General features: G+C 38.0%; 1 protein-coding gene across 3 annotated transcripts in view; it reads left to right on the top strand.

Moving 5' to 3' along the window:
- Positions 1-18,902, top strand: part of phkb (phosphorylase kinase, beta) — a 152,321-nt gene that overhangs the window by 55,487 nt on the left and 77,932 nt on the right. For all 3 annotated transcript variants that reach the window (XM_020941414.2, XM_055154295.1, XM_020941413.2), the window contains 4 exons: positions 9,717-9,774; positions 11,249-11,326; positions 13,799-13,957; positions 14,303-14,397. In XM_020941414.2, coding sequence (XP_020797073.1) covers positions 9,717-9,774; positions 11,249-11,326; positions 13,799-13,957; positions 14,303-14,397 — 390 coding nt within the window. The remainder of the gene's footprint in view (positions 1-9,716; positions 9,775-11,248; positions 11,327-13,798; positions 13,958-14,302; positions 14,398-18,902) is intronic.

Here is an 18,902-nt window from a genome sequence, read left to right as displayed (position 1 = left end):
TTGTGGGCGGAGTTTAGGGGTTTCAATTCAATCCACTTTATTTGTATAGAGCATTTTAAAAACCGGACAGTTTCCAAAGTGCTGCACATAATGGCAAAGTAAAAAGCAAAACAGTGGATCTAAAAGTCAGCAGAAATACCTTTCAGACAAATTGAACTAATACAATCAATCAGAGTAATAAAAATAATAAAAGGAACAAATTAGATAAAAACTAATGCATATAAAATAAATTAAAAGATACAGAGGACACAACTAAACTTATGTGTTAAAAGCCAATGTAAAAGTAGGTCTTAAGACAAGAGTTAAAATAAGATGACCTGATCCCCCCTGGGTTTAAGACTTAACTGAAACTGAACTGGTTCAAAGGTCCCATATTACACTATTCTTTGATCTATGTTATAATGTTGTTTACTCATCACAAACATACCTGGAGTTGTGTTTTTCTCACACATATTTAACACACAACCCTGAATATTTTGTGTTCTTCTCTTAAATGGAAAGCACTCCCTTCCACCTTGTGATGTCATGTGGTAATACAGAATGTGCTTCACTGCCTGCCTGATCTCATCAGATCTCAGAAGCTAAGGGAGGCCAGGCCTGGGTAGTACTTGGATGGGAGAACGCTGGAAATTCCAGGTGCCACAGAGGGGCGCCAGTGGCAAAACTGCTGTTGTGTCCTTAGGCAAGACACTTCACCTGCATTGCCTAGGAAGAAAGTGGAGTGTGTGTGAGTGTTAGTGGTGGTCAGAGGGGCCGATGGCGCAGATTGGCAGCCTCGCTTCCGTCAGTAAATAACAATAGTTATTTGCCACTACTGAGTGTGGAGTGAATGAACAATGAACTGTCAAGCACTTTGGGTGTCTTGAAAGGCGTTATATAAATGCAATGATGATTAATTAATTAATTTGTATGATTTCAGCCCATGAATTGCCAGTCTCTACTGAACTAAAGTTAAATGGTAGCTGTTAACTTTGAAAACTACAGCTTCATGACATCAAAGGGTGGAACAGAGCACTTTCAGCTATGGATATTGACTGACTAATAATAAAGCTTTACTCAAACATTTGTGAATGAAACACAAGAATCCATTTTGTGTAATACAGGATCTTTAACAGCCAAAATACTGAAATCTCTAATACAGCATATACTTATACCCATTTGAACACAAGGATTTATCCCTCTGGGTTTTCACTCCTCATTGTTAAGTGTTTGTGTTCCAAGAGTAAGCTGCTTGTATTGGATGTATTTGTGTGACCGTGCATTCATTGGCCTTTCTCTGAATCCCCCGTGAACCTAGCAAAATAGCACTTCACAGCTGAACTGAAGAGTACATACAGTGAGTGAGTTCAAGGCCGGGTGCTTAATGCAATACAAGTCAGTGCTTTAGCCTCCGCGCTAACCCTGCAGCATTAATGAGCTAAGGGAGCAAGTGTTGGAAGCCACACAAGAAGTGGGCTTTAGGGTATTTTATGAAACACGGATTGTTGGAAAATTTGCACTTTTGATGACCTTTCAAGCTATTCAAATTTGCACAATATTACAGCTTTATCTGTGTCAATACGTCTTAATGGGGACAATTGTTCCTTTCTATTGTAAGGCAATATATGACCTAAAATAAGGGGAATTCTGCAGCTGAAAGCAAGACTAAAGGCTGCCACACACAACAGGAGAATTTGCCCGATTTTGGCTGCGATTTGTTTCTCCAGGCATGGCCCGACTTTGTGTCTTCGTGTGTGATTTTGAAGCCACTGCGCTCCTCATGTGTGGTGTCAGTGTGACTCTCAGCTGCTCTGTCAGATCATAACCACTAAACATCAGCAACGCTACAGGAACAGATAATAAAACAGAGCATCAGGGGCAGAGGAGTGACGGACACAGAGACGCAAAAACTCATGATATAGCGAAAATAATGTGAAGACTATAACTCACCTCTTGTAAAGTGGTAAATTTAAAGTGCAGCATCTCATCCACATTATCCATAGAAATTGTCCTCTGCAAATAATGACATCCAGTCCACAAAACCATGCTATTATTTCAGGTTGAAGCGTTCTTTGGAAGTAAAAAGGGGAGAGTAGTTCCTCACATGTTTCTGTTTACATCCACATAGCACATGGACCAAGGTGAAGCTGCAAATTTGCGATAGTGATTCTACTTCCTGTGGACTTTATTGCCAATCTTTGATGCTTTAAATCATGTATCTGAAGTATTGCACCATATATCACAAATAATAGCACCATTTTGACTTGTATCTAAAATAGAAGTGCAGTGCTCTGATTTTTTGAACACTTAAGAATCTCAGAGCGAGTGGTTTTACTGTCAACAGGAAACAGCTGACAGGATGACGCTCACAACTTTATAGCCTGTGGTACACAGTCATATCCCACTGCAGTCTTTGAGATCGGAGATTTTAAGTCTCATAAGATTCTCCTTGTGTCTGTGTTGTGTGCTTTTTGTTGCATGTTTAAAAATCGTTTAAGACTGATAAATCCTGTAGTGTGTGGCAGCCTTTAGTGGTATGAAGAAGAAGTATTATGCAAAGTCGTCTTTTTGCTTTCTAGTACTTTGTAACGTTACATCATCAGCCATTTCTCATAAATATACAGGAGTGTGATGGAAAATATCATAATACAACTTCACAAACCTGACATGATGTGCAGTAGTGTCTTAGGTGAATGCACCTTGATTGTGGCGTGATGGCACTGTGAATGGGGGGTGACTTAGCATGGGGGGCAAGGGGCGAATAGAGCATTTTCAAAACAACATGTCGATCAAAGAAGTGTAATACTCCCTCAATGAACTGATATATATAAAATCTATTCCCATGTCTTACCTAATACAAGCTTATTGCATTTAAAGAATTTCAACAATAAAGCAGCGTCCTACACCTGTGCTATATAAAGCCTTTGTAGCCAATGGGGAGCAGTTCTCAATGTGCTTTAGCAGGACTTGACAGATTGCTGCTTGTGGCATGCACAGCTGCAGTGTGCCTGTGAATAATGCTCGAAACAATATCCCCCTTTTAGCAAATGAGATTGCTTAGGGCTGTTGTAGATTTGCAAAATTGTCAGAAAAGAAAGTTGAGCTAAGGCAAGAGTAGTGTTGTGGAATAAGATCTGTTCTGCTGTGTTGTCCTTACACACAAATGGGCCTAAAGTACCTACTCGGAGCTAGGGATGGGCATTCGATGAAATTTTCTTAATCGATCGTTGGAAGAATTAACGATCGATTATCGATTAATCATTAACGTTTTTATATTAAAATGATAATCGTTATTATTACTATCTGCACTACTAATCTGCATAAATAAATTCAACTTTACGACATATAAACCGTAACGACTCAAGAGCCACATCAATCCGTTTGACATTATAATGTGTTTAATTCAGTTTTGCGCAACTCTCACAGAAACCAAACTTAAAACCACATCGCTAATTTGCATAAACTCAGCGAACATAAAACTACAGCTCTTGTGTCGCTGATGCGGTCAGTTTCTGTCGGATTAAAAGACATGATTCAGTGGAATACAGGTTAGTGACCAGATTTGCGTTTGTCAAAACCAGGACACCGTAGGTAGGAGGTGGGGACTCGTCATCGACATTGCGCGACTCTCACCTGGTAAAGCTTTTTTCCACTGGACACCGAAGCATATGTTCTTGCTTTGTACACTGTGCACATGGACTCACACTTGTCCCGAACGCAACGGAAAGCGTGGAATTTCTTGTACAAATCATCGTTAAATACGCATTTGTGCTTCGGTACGTTGCAGACTGACCGACTGTTTGTGTTTGCTCGCTCCTTCTGATGCAGAGAGACACATGTACGGACCCCTGTTTGGCCACGCTACGCACAGCAACCTACATTCGGTTTGTCGATTAAAATTAACGTAATCGATGAAATTCTTAATGATCAATTATCGATTAATCGATTAATCATGCCTATCCCTACTCGGAGCTAATGAACACTTTTGCAACTAACTTTATTTTATCGTATCAAGGTAAAAAGTTGAACGATTCACTGGCAATTAGTGCTAAGGAAAATTGTTGTTGTTTGACAACACTTTTGATACCACAATGATACCATCAAACTTTCTTTTTTCACAATCTCATGTAATTCAAGCAGTTATAGTACTAGTTTTTTTTTAAAGTGCACCTATCCTGCAAAATCAACTTTTCAAAGATATCAACTGTTATAGTTCTTAGCTCTTGTTTAGCCATTGTTTATTTTCAAGATGCCATTTTGCAGACCAACCCCATTTTCACTGCTTTTCACTGCACTACTCCTCTGTACTTACTTCCTTCTCCAGTTTTATTTTCTTAATCAGTGATACTCGCCTGCTTTCCAACTTCACTGCTCTTCTGTAGTGATGGTGTTTACGGCGACGTCAGCTCCCCTTGAGCACTGCAGTTTTCTAATGAGGAAGCCAGTGGTCATGTTTCTTTTATTAAGTCGTTTTAGAAGAATATTGCGGTTTAAATATTACAAAATATAACATAATGATCCAAGGATGTCATAGATTATAGCTACTGTATAGCAGACACAAGCACAATGGGTCTTTAATGCAGTCATGTGGTCCTCCACTAATTCTGATATTAAGACTATTCTAAAACTATTTTGGAAAGATCCATGTTAGTATTATTGATGTATTTTCTAAAGTATCATTACCTGCTGAAATAAGTATCAGGGTTCAATACAAACTCTAGAATTGAGTTTGGTTTTTTTGTTGTTTTGACAGCTGTAGTGACACTTCTTTGCAGAGTTGTCCGTGTAAGCAGCAGCCTGCACAATTTATTAAAGGATAAATTGATGCCAGTTTCATAACTTACTGTAGACTTACAATCCCACTGATGCTATTTCCTTCCTGTCTACTTACCGTAATATATTTGCTCCTACATCAGCACATACTGCAAATGAAACGACTTGTAAGGGGAGACCGTGCCAGATTAATGCATCGCTTTTTCTCATAAATATCAAGATGGTTAGATTTCCAAAAGCCCTCAGTTCCTGCACAATGATAAGGAGTGTTTATTAGTTGTGTGGAAAACTAAGACTAAATCAAGACAACGAAATGTTTTATTAGATCAAAGTTAAAGGTGCAGTATGTAACTTTTCTATTGGGGTTTGTCGCCATGGAAATTTCATTATGTCATTATAATGTTATTGCCTTGCCTGTAATGTTCCACAATCATTTATCTAACTTGCGTTTATTCAGTTATAAATATTGCTCAAATGTGCTGTGAAAAACATGCGTTCTTACTGTGAGCAAGGTCGCCTCTCCATAGATATGATCTATAACTTGGCCCACTGCCATCACCTGCTTGTCCATTGAGCTGAAGGTTGGCGGTCCAAATCCTGCTCTCGACATAAACATCGTTGGTTGAGCGATCAAATCCATTCATCCAAAGGTTGGTAGTGTGATTACAGCTCCCACAGATGAATGCTGACGTTGTTTCCTTGGGCAAAACACTTTGCCCACTTCTCCTCTATTGTCTGCGTACATTGGTTGATGAATGTCTGTGAATGGAGGAGTGGTTCCTTGATGTAAAGTGCCTTGAAGGTGGAAAAGTGCTGTATAAAAATGTGATTGTGATTTTTAGTTTTGTGTTATAACAAAAAGTTCTTATGACATTTGGAAATGCCTCTAATCTTGTCATAAATTAGATGTCGCCTCTGCCGAATTGCAGATGACTGTAAGAGTGTACTGAGTTCTTGGCAGTTTCTGAAGAAGCTGTGACATGTGGATGGGGGTGGAATGGGGTCCCTGGGCACGCAGCTCAGGGATGTTTAGGAGGAGCTCGTGGTGGGACAGATGCCTGTGCACTTTGTCTGTTTAGCAGTGAGGGTGCAGCCGCCTGTGTGATAGACAGTTTTAACAATCAGTGGAGCTGCTGGAGCACAAAGCACCGGGGATCCCTGCCTGTTTACTGCCTAGACAGGCCAGAAAGCACAGGCCGCACGGGGTGACTGCTTTAGCTCCCTCCCGAGCCAACTTTGCCTTCTATTCCACCTCTTCTTCCAACTGTTTTTGCCAGATAGTATCTCTTTCAGAACAGCATGCTAGGCCATAGAGAGCAGATTTTTATCACTTTGGCCAAAATAAGAAAGTAGCTGTAGTTGTAGGAATGTATATCCTTTAGTGCCCTGTTTTGTTTGCCTGACCAATCAGTCCCTTCTGCATTCTAGAACGGTCTGGAATCGGACCAAACTCGAGATTGTCCAACCCCAGCTACTAATTTGTTAGCCTGATTCATCAGCCGACCTCGCAGCCTTAGAGTTCGTTCACTTGACGGTAGGCGGGTACTTTTTAATCATTTAAGTATTTAACTATTTGGTTGTGACGTATGTAATGTGCCACTAACGGGGCTAACTGGTATATTAAGCTTTTCCCAAATCCCGTAGGAAGAAGGGCAATAACGTCTTTCCCCTTGATGAAGTTCACCAACCATTCTCTTTATTCTGGCCTTAAATCCTCGATCTCAAGAATCGTTAACAACACTGAATTTGATTGTTTGCTGATTGGCTGGTGTCCAAACTTGCACTTGCCAGCCTGGCTACTAATTTGTAGCATATAGCTCTCAAATGCAGAAGACACATCCTCTAGAAAATTCTTGTTACATTAAAACCAAATAAACACTTCTCTTACCTGAGATAAGCAATAGTTTGGTGTTTTGATTGTTGATTCTGGGAAAATCCATGCTGTTTCTCAGTCCTTTATGTTCAACCATGCTTGTTTTTGACGTGAATGGAGCATGCGTCTCTGATTGGCTAATCCACTTGTCAGTCCCTCCCTCTGAAATCAGGGAGACAGCACATGGCTCCAGATCCACTCGTCCTTGTTAAGTCTTTGTCAAAGTGTGTGGTTCTTGCTTGCCAGGTAACTATTTTGTAATGTTTATAGGGCCTTAAAAGTGATAATTGAAAGTACTTAACCTCTAGGTACAGCATGCGTTCAAGTACTAGCACTATGCGTAATACTTAAAAGCTTCCCCTTCCTTTTTTATTAGTGGCACCGTTTTGCCGTGTAAGCCTATTCAGCACTAACATAGCCACTTTAAGAGCTATAATATTGGATTGGATTTATACAGCGCCTTTCTAGACACTTATAGTACTGGGTCCTTTATTTATTTACTCCACGGTTACACACTAGTGACTTCTGCAGTTGTATGAAAGAGGTTTACCGTATCTTGCTCAGTGGCTCAGCAGCAGAATGGATGGACGGAGCTGGGATCGCAGTAAGAACTTTAAAGTCAATGATTGATTGTTTACAAGTAGTACTACATCAGTAACCAAAGGGACTTCCATATTCTACGAAGAGAATAGTTGTCCCAAACCATATTTTAGATTCCAGTTGTCCGATTGATTCAGTGCTAGTGCAACCTCTGCAGCTCAGTGAGTGAATTCTGGAGGTTCTGAGCTTTCAAATGAGGGATATTCAAATGAGGCAGATTAAGAGGCATTAGCAACTAGGGGATATAAAATTTTAGTGGTACGATATTTCGGGGAAGAAACATCATGATTTATTGATTACTCACGGTTATTGACACATAAAAATACAAATGTGAAATCCTTAATTTTTTTTCTAATACATTACTACTTCTCAATTCCTAGGCCGAAGTTATGAAATCAAACTTTTTTAATGCAAAAGTAAAGTTGTTGTGACATACATAGCTACAGAAAAGCACAATATACGAGTTATGTTTTTGGCATATAAATTGAATTGAAATAATTTGAATTTGCCTCTAAAATGATCACAATTGTAATATTTTAGCCCTTATGATTATTTTGTGACCTGAATTAATCATGATTATCGATTAACCTAATCATTTTTACACCCCTATTGACAACTCAGAACTCAGGTTCAGTTGTGACTGTAGAACCTTTACAAAAACACAAAACACTATATTTACATTTTACATATTCAAAGACATTTGCTGATATAAGAATAGATACAAAATTGTGCTAGATTATTTTAAAAAAAAAAAGTCTAATTACAAAACCGAAACAGACAGGCCGAGTCATAACTGCTGGAGCCTACCCTGACACATAACGCAGCCCTGTGTGTGAACGGTGACTGAAATCTATAATAGGATTTCTGGATGAGCAAGATTCACAGATTAATGCAACAACTCATCGCATCAGTTCACGTTGTGCAAAATTGTCTCCCTCCACTGCCACGCACCGCCTCCCCGTTCTCCAGGCTCAGCCGACCGAGAAGTTTCACAATAAGACATAGGCTCCTAGTGCAGATTGATTATCCAGTCAGTCAATCAGGTAGTCAATCAACGGCTCTGTGTTTATACATGAAGGAAAGGTTTAATTAAAGGTAAAAGCTGGAAAAGTGACAACAGCATAACTGATGCGCGCTCACGTACCGGGCTGCAGGGGTCAGTGAATGGCAGTAGCAATTGACTAAACTGCACGTGGGTCAGTTTCTATTGGACATGCTTCTTAATCACAGTTATTGGTCACATTCATAATATAACATCATATGACTGAGAGTTATATGGTTTTGTTTGTTGTGCTTAAGTGCCAGCACTTGTTTATCATCCAGTAATTATTCACTTGTTCCAGGTCAATGAAAAGACCGCTTCATTTGTCAGTTCAAGAATCTAAGGAGTTTGCGACTTCGTGTGGAAGCCAAGTTGTGCTTGTTTAAACACAGCTCAAGTCAATAGTATAGATCTGTACTAATGATTTGGATAGCTGTAATGAATGTTTACTGTAGTCAGTAGTGTTACTTAACGGAACTGTATGTAAGATTTAGATTTTTTTATTAACTGTGTCCCAGATACAATGTCGACATGTTCAAATCAAATAGGTTTTACTGATAACAATTATAATACCAGTTTGTTAGTCATTGGACATGGATATGTTATAATTTGGTGTTTCTGTTTTCAAGACTATACTCCTATCAGAAAACAAAATTAATTTGTGTTGCCAGTTTGAATGCTGAAATTCAGTTGATCATAACCTAAAACGACTCCCTCAGATCTGAGTCCTCACTACCTAAACCCCAACATCTGTGGGTTCTCATTAATCAGTGTTAGTGCAGCCTCTGCAGCTCACTGAGTAAAGAAAGGTAAGGTACACTTAATTGTCTTGTAGAGATATTTGTTCTGTGCATTTGGCCCATTCTTCATCTCCTCAGGAGCAGTGAGCACTGCAGTATAGTGCACGTGGATCCAAATCCAGATCTTGATCTATAGGCTTAGTCAGGACTACCTTAGCTAAAGGTTTGTACCTGTAGTGCATGTTTTGGGTTGAATTCTGCAAGTTCAGAGCTTTCACAGGAGACATGGCCGATGGCACTGGTAACCCAGGTTCAGTTGTGTTTGCAGCTACTTTTAAAAATCAGCATTAGTACAGGCCATGTACAGCTCCTAATATTTGGTCACATATTGAAATATATCAGGAATGTTTTACTATTAATGCTTGACTTTATATTCTTGAAATGGTGCACAGTTGAAAAGTTGTTTATATATTTGTGGCTAACTTTCTTTTAGCCCTAACAAATATTCAATAACACAACTTTGGACATTCTGAGCTTATTGACCCCCTCCCCCTTCTATACCTCCCTCCTCTCCTTTAGCGCTGCAGTGCATACTGTTTTGTATTCACTGCTGCTAAAGTTCAGCCACCCATTTCTCTAAAGTCCTTGAGCTGGTCCCCTCTGGTGTAATAGAAAAGCAGTAATTCCTCTTCTCTCTGTCTCTTCACAGCTTTTTGATGGAATCGAGTGCGAGTTTCCCATATTTTTCATCTACATGATGATTGACGGTAAGTCTTGTTGAATCCACAGCCTCTGTAATGTCACCTCCAGTGTGTTATCTGGGAAGTGGAGAAACACTACTTGTTGCATTTGACAGGAAATTGCATTTTGTCATTTTCTGGAAGGATTTATAGGTGTTTTGAAAAAGGTTGCAAGGTGGGAGAAATACAACGAAGGGAACATATGGGAATGGTTAGATATCAAATGGGACTATGACTTCAATACATGCAAGGTTCAACAGTTGAAGTTTATTGTACTGTAAATAACATTCACTCATTCTTTATATAAATCCCATGGAACAATGTATAGGCAAGGCAGTGCACGCTCCCATTTACCCAAGGACTCCACATTAGTAGATCAGTCTTTTCAAGTATGGAAACTATATATTACGTTTCTTACCTTTTCAAAAATAAATTAACTCTAACATGCTTGCAGTTAAAGGTGCTGTACCTGATTTTACTGTGATAAACGTGATAAATAGAACTAGTTCATGTTTGCAGTGGTCCAAAATTATTCCTCACTTTCCTAAAGTATTTTGCGTATTCACTGAGCAAAATTTACTGCCACAATAAATCTAACAAAAATATTAGGTTAGGCATTAGGTTAACGGCTCACTTCCTGCTTCGAGGAAAATAAACATCATACCCCAGTCTTATTTTCACTGTAAGAGCAAAACTTTTTACTTTATTATATGTAAAAATCTGGTACAGTTCCTTTAAATGCTTACAATTCAAATTACGCTATAACATTTTACAGAGTATTCGTTAGATAAAGCTACATATCATTGCTAAAAATCCTTCTTATACTAATTTCCTCATAGGCTTAATCTCTTTTTGTATTGTGTTTATTGCTGACCTTGAGTTCTCAGAACGGTGATGGCACTTCACTTCAAGTACTTTGGTTGTTGTGACTACTTTTCATTGTTTAACATCCCTTAATTATTTAAGTATTTACACTTGTATAAATATAATTGCTTAAGTTTTATTTGCAGTAACCTTGGTGCAGTTTAAAGGTCTTATGTTATGCAAAATTGACTCTTGTTAGAATGTTGTTATCTTCTCAAAAACATGCCCGGAGTTGTGTTTTGTTTCATTCACACGTTTGAGTAACCATTTGTTATTAGTCCCTCTACATTTCTCAAGCTCAAAATGCTCTGTTCCACCTTGTGATGTCATGAAGCAGTAGTTTTAATTTTCACAGCTACCTTTTACCTTTAGTTTAGTTGAGACTGGCAATTCCAAGGCTCAATCCATCAATCTGATTCTAGTGAAGATTCTTATATTACTACATAACATCACAAGGTGGAACAGAGTTTTGAGAGAAGAACTCAGCCTATAAATATGTAGACTTTGTAGGTTAAACATGTGTGAATGAAACAAAACACAACTCTAGGTATTTTTGACGAAGAAACAAAATTGTAACAGATCAGAAAATAGCGTAATATGCACCCTTTAAGTATTTCTTCTTGTTTGTGTATTGCAGGTATCTTCAGAGGCAACAAGGCCCAAGTCAAAGAGTACCAGGAGCTGCTTGAACCTATCATCTTCCACTCAAATGAAGGTGAGAAATACTATAGATCACACAATGGAGTAGAAGTTTTATATATATAGTTATAAGTTATGTATATATTTCTATTCTCCTTGTCGTTCTTTAGCACCGCAAACTTTTTCTCTTATTAAACCCACTCATCCATATTCATAGAGCTCATACTGTGACCGAGATTCAGAAGGGCGTAACATCCGAATGAAGTCAGCCTTTTTCAGTATGGCGTTCCTCTGTACCTGCAGGGGAGAGATAGTCAAATGATAGGGATGTCAGCAGCTTTGAGTCCATACACAGAAGTACAGGAAGAATTGGAGAGAAGAGAGGATAATGATGTACTCATTTAAGTCGGCCCAGATGCCTCGACCGTGTCTTTGTAGCGGATATGTGTGAATTAACAAACAGCTTAAAGTTAATTGGAGGGCTTTAAGTATTTTTCACTTGCCTGGAATACTGCATCCACTGTGTACGCGTAGGGTAACAAACTGTGAAGTATTACGAGCGAGGGGAGACACCTTGATAGAATGCGTTTCAGTGGGGTTAATTGCCTTGTTTGTTGTTTGTAAAGGTGCTGTTTCTTCTTTAAAATGACGGTAGGATAATATATCGAGCCGATAGTTGCACTTTTTAGCGCACTGGCTTTATAACTCCAGCATAGGCCAATATTTATTTTGGCCTATGCCAAAAGAGTACACATAAAGTTATTCCTCATTTACCTTATGAATTATCAACCTAATTACTCCCTGTGATGAGTTTATAAGCTCATGTACACACAACACATACGATACAATAGTATATATATTTGGTTACATATTGGACCAAATTATTGAAATTACTTTTTGATATTGATTTTAGTTCTTTTTTTTTTCTTTTGTTCTCTTAAAAAGAATATATACGCTATCTATTTCAAGTCACACAACCTCATAAAGGGAGGACTGACCTGAAGTCGAACTGCTACTATGTAGGCTGTAAACATCATGCTCTCTGTGGTGTCACTGCACTGATCACGATATTTTGGTTAAATAAAGCACAAAAAATGAGAAATGAGAGCTTGAGCGACCTCCTTGGCGGCGACCAGAGCGACTGCGGGGGTTGTCGGCATGGGCTACTTTCTATATAGACTCGGCATTTATTTGGAACTGGCGGTTATTTATCAAAACATACACCTGCACCCGGCGTTTAAAGGGAATCTGGTGGTTAACTGAGACCCGGCTGTTATTTGATATTTTACTGTATATCAAGCGGTGTCACATCTTCACTAACCTAACCTATAACTTGGCCTGGTAGCTTCATTTTCTTGACACCATGGAGTAAGATGATGGTGAAGACGAACCCTTCACCAGAGAAGATACATAGAACAACTTTAATTGATTCATTACAACTAAATGAAATTGATACTCATCAACTATTTTAGTAACCAAATAATTGTTATCTGGTCTTCTCTGCAAATGTGCTCCATCAGGATGTCCTCAAGAACCATCTTAAAAGCTTCAACTGGGACACATTTTGCAAAAGATCTCAAATTCACAGGGTTCATGATCCTAACAACTAATTGATTAATCCAAAGAATCATTGGCTAGATTCTTTATCATCAGAATAGGCAAGGCAACTCAAGTTTTCATTTTTCCTTTTGTTCTAGGTTTATAGTGCATAAATTAATGTATGAGAGGTGTATTCCTTACTTGAACAGTATAAAATGTGTAATTCAGTGTAAATGAGATTAGAAAAGTAATGACATTTGGAACACGTATAGACTATAGGCACTACTGTAACTATCCAGAGAATATTGTAAAAAGTAAAGTTGAAGCCATAAACTTTGATGGCGGTGGAGTTATAGCTAGGTTATAAGGGCATTTTTCAAACCTCCCGTGATCACTGGCAATATATAGCTGAACTTATAATTTCTCACATTTATGTTAATTATGCACATTTCCTCTACTATCTGAGCCTGGCTTTGTTCGAACAAAATGGATTTTAAAGGGCTAATATTTTCTAATCTCTGCTTTAATGTTCCTCATCAAAAACATACCTGGAGTTGTGTTTTGTTTTATTCACACACAAATAGTGCTGATTTAGGTTCTCCTCTTAAATAGAAAAAGTGTATACAGGAAATGCTGCACTGTGTTTTTAAACCCTATACACCTTTACTACAATGATTCGGATAATTTCAACTCTGGAACTGCCAATTTCTGCTGAACAAAAGGCAAAAGAGTTAGCTGTTGACTTGAAAACTACCGCTTCATGACATCACAAGGTGGAACAGAGCATATTGAGATGTAGACAGACTAATAAATTATAATAAATGGTTACTCAAATGTGTGAATGAAACAAAACAATTTGAGGTATGTTTTTGATGAGGTAACAGCATTTAAACGTGGCTAAATTTTGTGCAATATAGGACCTCATTTTGTGGTTGTCATAGCTAAAAACAGATCAGGATTGTATTGCATTATATCTCACATTATTATTATTATTTTTTCCTCATCCTAGGCCACGCCATCATCCCCAAATACTACTACGTCCCAGCAGACTTTGTGGAGGCAGAACAAAACAAACATGGCAGCCAGAAGCGTTTCCCTAGCAACTGCGGACGTGACGGAAAGGTCTTCCTCTGGGGTCAAGCGCTGTTCAACATTGCCAAACTGCTGGGTATATGGCCTCTTCATTCTCACAATACTAATCTTATAGCTTATTAAAATGCAAATCAGATCTTTAAAACTGCAGGCTTAATAAATCTGCCATAGAATGTAATTTATATCTGGTATCATAATGCATTCTAAACTCCTTATCTTTTTTTATTCGCATTAAACATAGCTATAATGTGTGCGCAATTATATTATTGTGCTGCACTAATGCAAGCTAATGATAAAGCATTGATTTCCTTTATACGCTGTTAGGCATGTCATGGTCGTGGCTGTTCTTTGGTATCTGTGTCCATCTCTCCTCTCTTCTATATCTGACCGTGTGTGGGTGGGCGTTTTGTGTGCATTGCAGTGGACGAGCTAATTAGCCCGAAAGATATCGACCCCATTCACCGCTATGTGCCGCGGCAGGACCAGCGCAACGTCAGCATGAGATACTCCAATCAGGTATGCCCCATGCAAGGCTCATGTCCGCTGTAATATCTGACCACTTATTCCCCCCACATGGAAGCCTATTCACATCACGGATTGATTTCGGCCTCAGTCTTTTCATATTTTTTTCCATGAATCGTGCTGGGCTGAGACCGTAGACTGTATAAAGAAGTGGACTAATGGAAAGTGATGTCACTCATAGCGTTCGGCTCCAGTCAAATGAAGCTCACTGAGGCTTGCAGTTATCTTAGGAATAAGAATTGATTTAAGGACAACAGTGAACTAAAAGCCCTGGGATCATGTAGAGCAGGTTAATACAAACTGTTTAAGACCAAAATGAGGAGTCTAACAGCAGCAGTTATGGAGAAAGGGGCACTTTTTTTTTTTTTTCATTACAAATTGAATTGGAGCCAGAGTCAATAGAGCTAGAAGAGCACCCATACTCATTTCTGATTTGGAAAGTGGTGGCAAGTGAGTTAGCTGTGTCCATTTGTATATACAGCCTATAGCTGAAACATGTTAAAGGTGCAGTATGTAACTTTTCTGGACAAACTGGCTATTCTCCAGGAGATGTTTGCTAGGATAAAATACGATACCGCCGTAAAATACTAAATAATAGCCGGGGCTTTTATTTGTTTCAATCACTTAACAGACCAGGCATTTATTTTAGCAGCAATTTGGGGCAGGCGATTAATTCCATCCTCACAAAAATCTTGCTCAGCAAAACTGGAAAAATATAGTCCTCAAATTCTTTTAACCAGTATGACTATAATTTACAGTTTTTTATGGCACACCTCGGAGGAGGCATGACTGTTCAACATTGCCAAGGAGGCAAAGAGGCAAGAAGGCAAACTGAAGTAATATTACCAAAACTCCTAAAAACTGCTTCCATTTCCTGCAATTGGAGGGCTGACGTTATCCAAATGATTCTAGTGAAAGTGTGTGGAGTTTAAAAACACAGTGACATCACAAGTTAGAACAGAGTGTTTTTGGTTTTAGAGAGGAACTTGGCCTAAGTATGTATCGAATGAAACAAAACACAATTCCAAATATGTTTTTGACAACATTATAACATGATCAGAAAATAGCGTAATATGGGACCTTTAAGGATTGTTGTTCATAATCATTAAGCATAAGACATTTCTAAACACATCTATGCAATAATAAGAGTATGCTTACAGTAAATCAAGGTTTCATGAGCAAATAATATGTAGCTTGAAAAGACTCTGTGGAGAGGAGACATTTTCAACAGTAAAATTACCACGCCCAGCCCATTAGGTGGATATCAGATATCAAAAACAACATAAAAATAGGTATTTGCCATTCTAAAACATAGGCACGCTGTATAAAAACAAATTCAAATTCGGGGTCTCCACCATGCTTGGTTTTGGTGGGGGAATAATAATATTATATTTTCAACTTGCCATCAAAACCTTTTTTGATGTATCACCGAATGTAGCATGGTATTTTGTCGCTAGAGTTTTTCATCTTGATAACACCTTGTAGAAAGTGGATTTGGAGCTGGTTTGACAGCTTGTTGTGAGTCTGACTTCTGATAGCAGCAGCCCCGGCACATCCAGCCACAAAAGAGGAAATCTCTTTTAGTTTGACGCAACATATGGGAGTAAGTGACGAGTTTTAGTCTTAGAGAAGAAGTTAGAAGTTAGAGAAAGTATAATTTGTTTTACTCTTAGAAGATTTGGGAAAACTTTATAAAAACTACATCTTAAAGCGGACATGTTATGACTTTTCAGAGCTTTAACTGTGTTATAGTTGTTTCCTCTTTTCATTTACCCTCTCAAACTTGTATTTGGAGTGATTTGGGCATGTTTGAGAAATCTTTAATAGTTTATTTTCAAGATGCCATTTTGACAATCAACTCCCGGCATTTCAACTGACATACGCCCACAGCTCTGTGTGAACTTTGTTCTTTCATTTTATTTTCTTAATCTGTGTGATACATGTAGGATTCAGCAGTGTCAGGTAGTCATTTTGGTACAAATGAAAAAAAATCTGCAGTTAGCCAGTGTGATGTGTGTATCTCATACTTCTGTGGGCTATCTGTCCACCTTATTCTGGTAGTTGCCATGGGCGCCGCCATCATCATTCAGGTTGTATTATATTGTATGTCGATCTTCACATATTGAGCAAATAAGTTCAAGCCCCCCAGAGAATCAGTGCGGTGTTGACTTGTTGTTGCACATGAAAATTGAACATTTTACACAAATGAACTGACTTTATGTCACATTTACGAAGCACACGTTTTTCCCAAATTCTCCACTGACATGAATGGGTTCCTCGTTGAACTGGAAATGCCACCACAAAAAAACACGATTTACAAGCATTTAAAGACAAAAGTCGGCGGGGCAGCTGTGATAACATTTATAGTGACGGCAACTCCCATTTGCAAAGCACTTTTCTTACATGAAAGTCAGCGGACTTGTTTCTTTTTTTCATTTGTATTTGATTAGCATTGCAATTTAAAATGCAATTTTAAATAAGAAAAAAAAATCATGCATAATATAATTCATTTTACAAAGTATTTTCTCAGGTAAAACTAAACTACCGGCAGACACATTGTTACTAAGAATGATGAGAGAGTGTCAGGCCGCTAACTTCAGAATGAACAAATAGGTTCAGTTAGGTTAATAAGAAAGACTAAGGCTTAGTAGCTACTTAATAAATACCCCGACTCCTAACCTTTTAATTAAGACATTTCTAAGCCTGAATCCTTGGTAAATTTGTCCACATGCTTCATAGTGCTTCATGCTTAATTAAAGCTATAAATACTGTAGTTTTTTGTGGTGTTTTTAGAGTTTTAATGGCAAAACTTTAGATGGTATTTTTTTTCCATTGTAAAAATGTATCATTTCATAATTTTTTCTTATTTCCTCTTGTAACTTATTGGCTTTCTCACTTCATACAGATAGTAAACTCATATACTTTATGAAGTAGCTTTCTTAATTATGCAATTAAGTAAAAACAAATTTAGACGATTTTTTGGTATGGCTTGTTTTAGTTATAATTACATTTTCACAGTATTTTAGTTCCCATAATATCTGTTTTGTACTTTTTTATTTTCCCAAATCCTGACCTTAGCATATTTATCAAGTTTTAAAGCTATTTAACAAACTCAAACTCATAGAAGCAAATCCAAGCCCCAGACTAGTCAATACTGTGTTGTGTTCACTATCCCCAGGTTATGTATTGATCAAAATATATTTATCCTGCCTCTTCTGTCTATATTTAGTGCACCTCCTCTCACCTCAGAGTAGAGTGTATTTGCCTTACAGCCAGCAAATTACAGTTCCACTAATTATCTAGAGCTGCAAAGTTTTCATACATACAAAGCCCATGACCTTATTTTTATGTTTGAAAATGGAAGTTAATTGAAAATTACAAAACAACCTCTCATAACATTTGAGATTGTTTGTTTCAGTCAGTGAATCAGTCTCTCTGCCACATAATTTTAAGCTTGAAGGCACTATATTAAGCCAATTTGATGGATGTGAGCTTTAAGTCATGTTATAATGTTGATTCTTTGTCAAAAATATACCCGGCGTTGTGTTTTGTTTTGTTTCATTCACGTGATCATAATGTTTGAGCATTATTAGTTTGTCTACATCTCCAAAGCTCATAATGCTCTGTTCCACCTTGTGATGTCATGAAGCGGTAGTTTTCAAGTTAAGAGCTACTCTTTACCTTTGTTTCATAGAGAATGACAATTTCAGGGCTGAAATTATCCAAATGAGTGTTTTGTGTTTGAGAGAAGAGCTCTGTCTAAATGTTATTAGGTTAGCTGCGCGGACACATCACAGCAACACAGACCGCTAGTGAACAGTCGAAACGGTCAGGTATGAAAACAAACTCTTGGTTTGAAAAAGAACCTAATAACATAAAATATCGAAAGACCAAATGAACCTCATTGGACAACTCTGTCTAAACGTGCAGGATTTGTGTGTTAAACATGTGTGAATGAAACAACAAAACTCCAGGTATGTTTGTGGTGAGGAAACAAGATAGATCAGAAAATAGCTTAATATGGGCCCTTTAAAATTTAGTTTGCCAATGATTTTATTTTTGTACAGTTTGCTTGATTAAAATTCTTGTAAATATAAAATTGCCTTGACCTTTGAGATGTTATCAGTGGTTTGTAAAGCCTAGCAGATTTAATTTTGTGTATGACAAAAACACAGCAAATCCTCACACTCTAACATGGTTGGAGCCAAGGGAAATTAGGGCGCTTTGTTTATTCATGTAGTTGATGCTAAGTGCTAAGCTGCCAGGGTCAAATGGCCACACAGTCTGAAGACCCCTCATTGTGTATTCCATCTGTGGCTCCACGCTCTGCTGGCTTGTTCTGTTTTGCTTTTCCAACCTTTTTACTTCATTTCTATGGTACTTTTTCTTGTCCTTCTTTCCAGTTATCAGAGGTCACAATTTATTTTTTTAAGTTACAAATTATAACAATGAGATGGCAGTGGCTCAGTTGGTGGAGTGTAATTATATCCATCTTGCCT

The sequence above is a fragment of the Boleophthalmus pectinirostris genome, unplaced genomic scaffold, assembly GCF_026225935.1.
Source record: "Boleophthalmus pectinirostris isolate CB_2022bp ecotype Guang Dong unplaced genomic scaffold, ASM2622593v1 HiC_scaffold_19, whole genome shotgun sequence".
Lineage (NCBI taxonomy): Eukaryota > Metazoa > Chordata > Actinopteri > Gobiiformes > Gobiidae > Boleophthalmus > Boleophthalmus pectinirostris.
The sequence above is the reverse complement of the archived record's forward strand: the minus strand, read 5'-3'. Positions and strand labels throughout refer to the sequence as shown.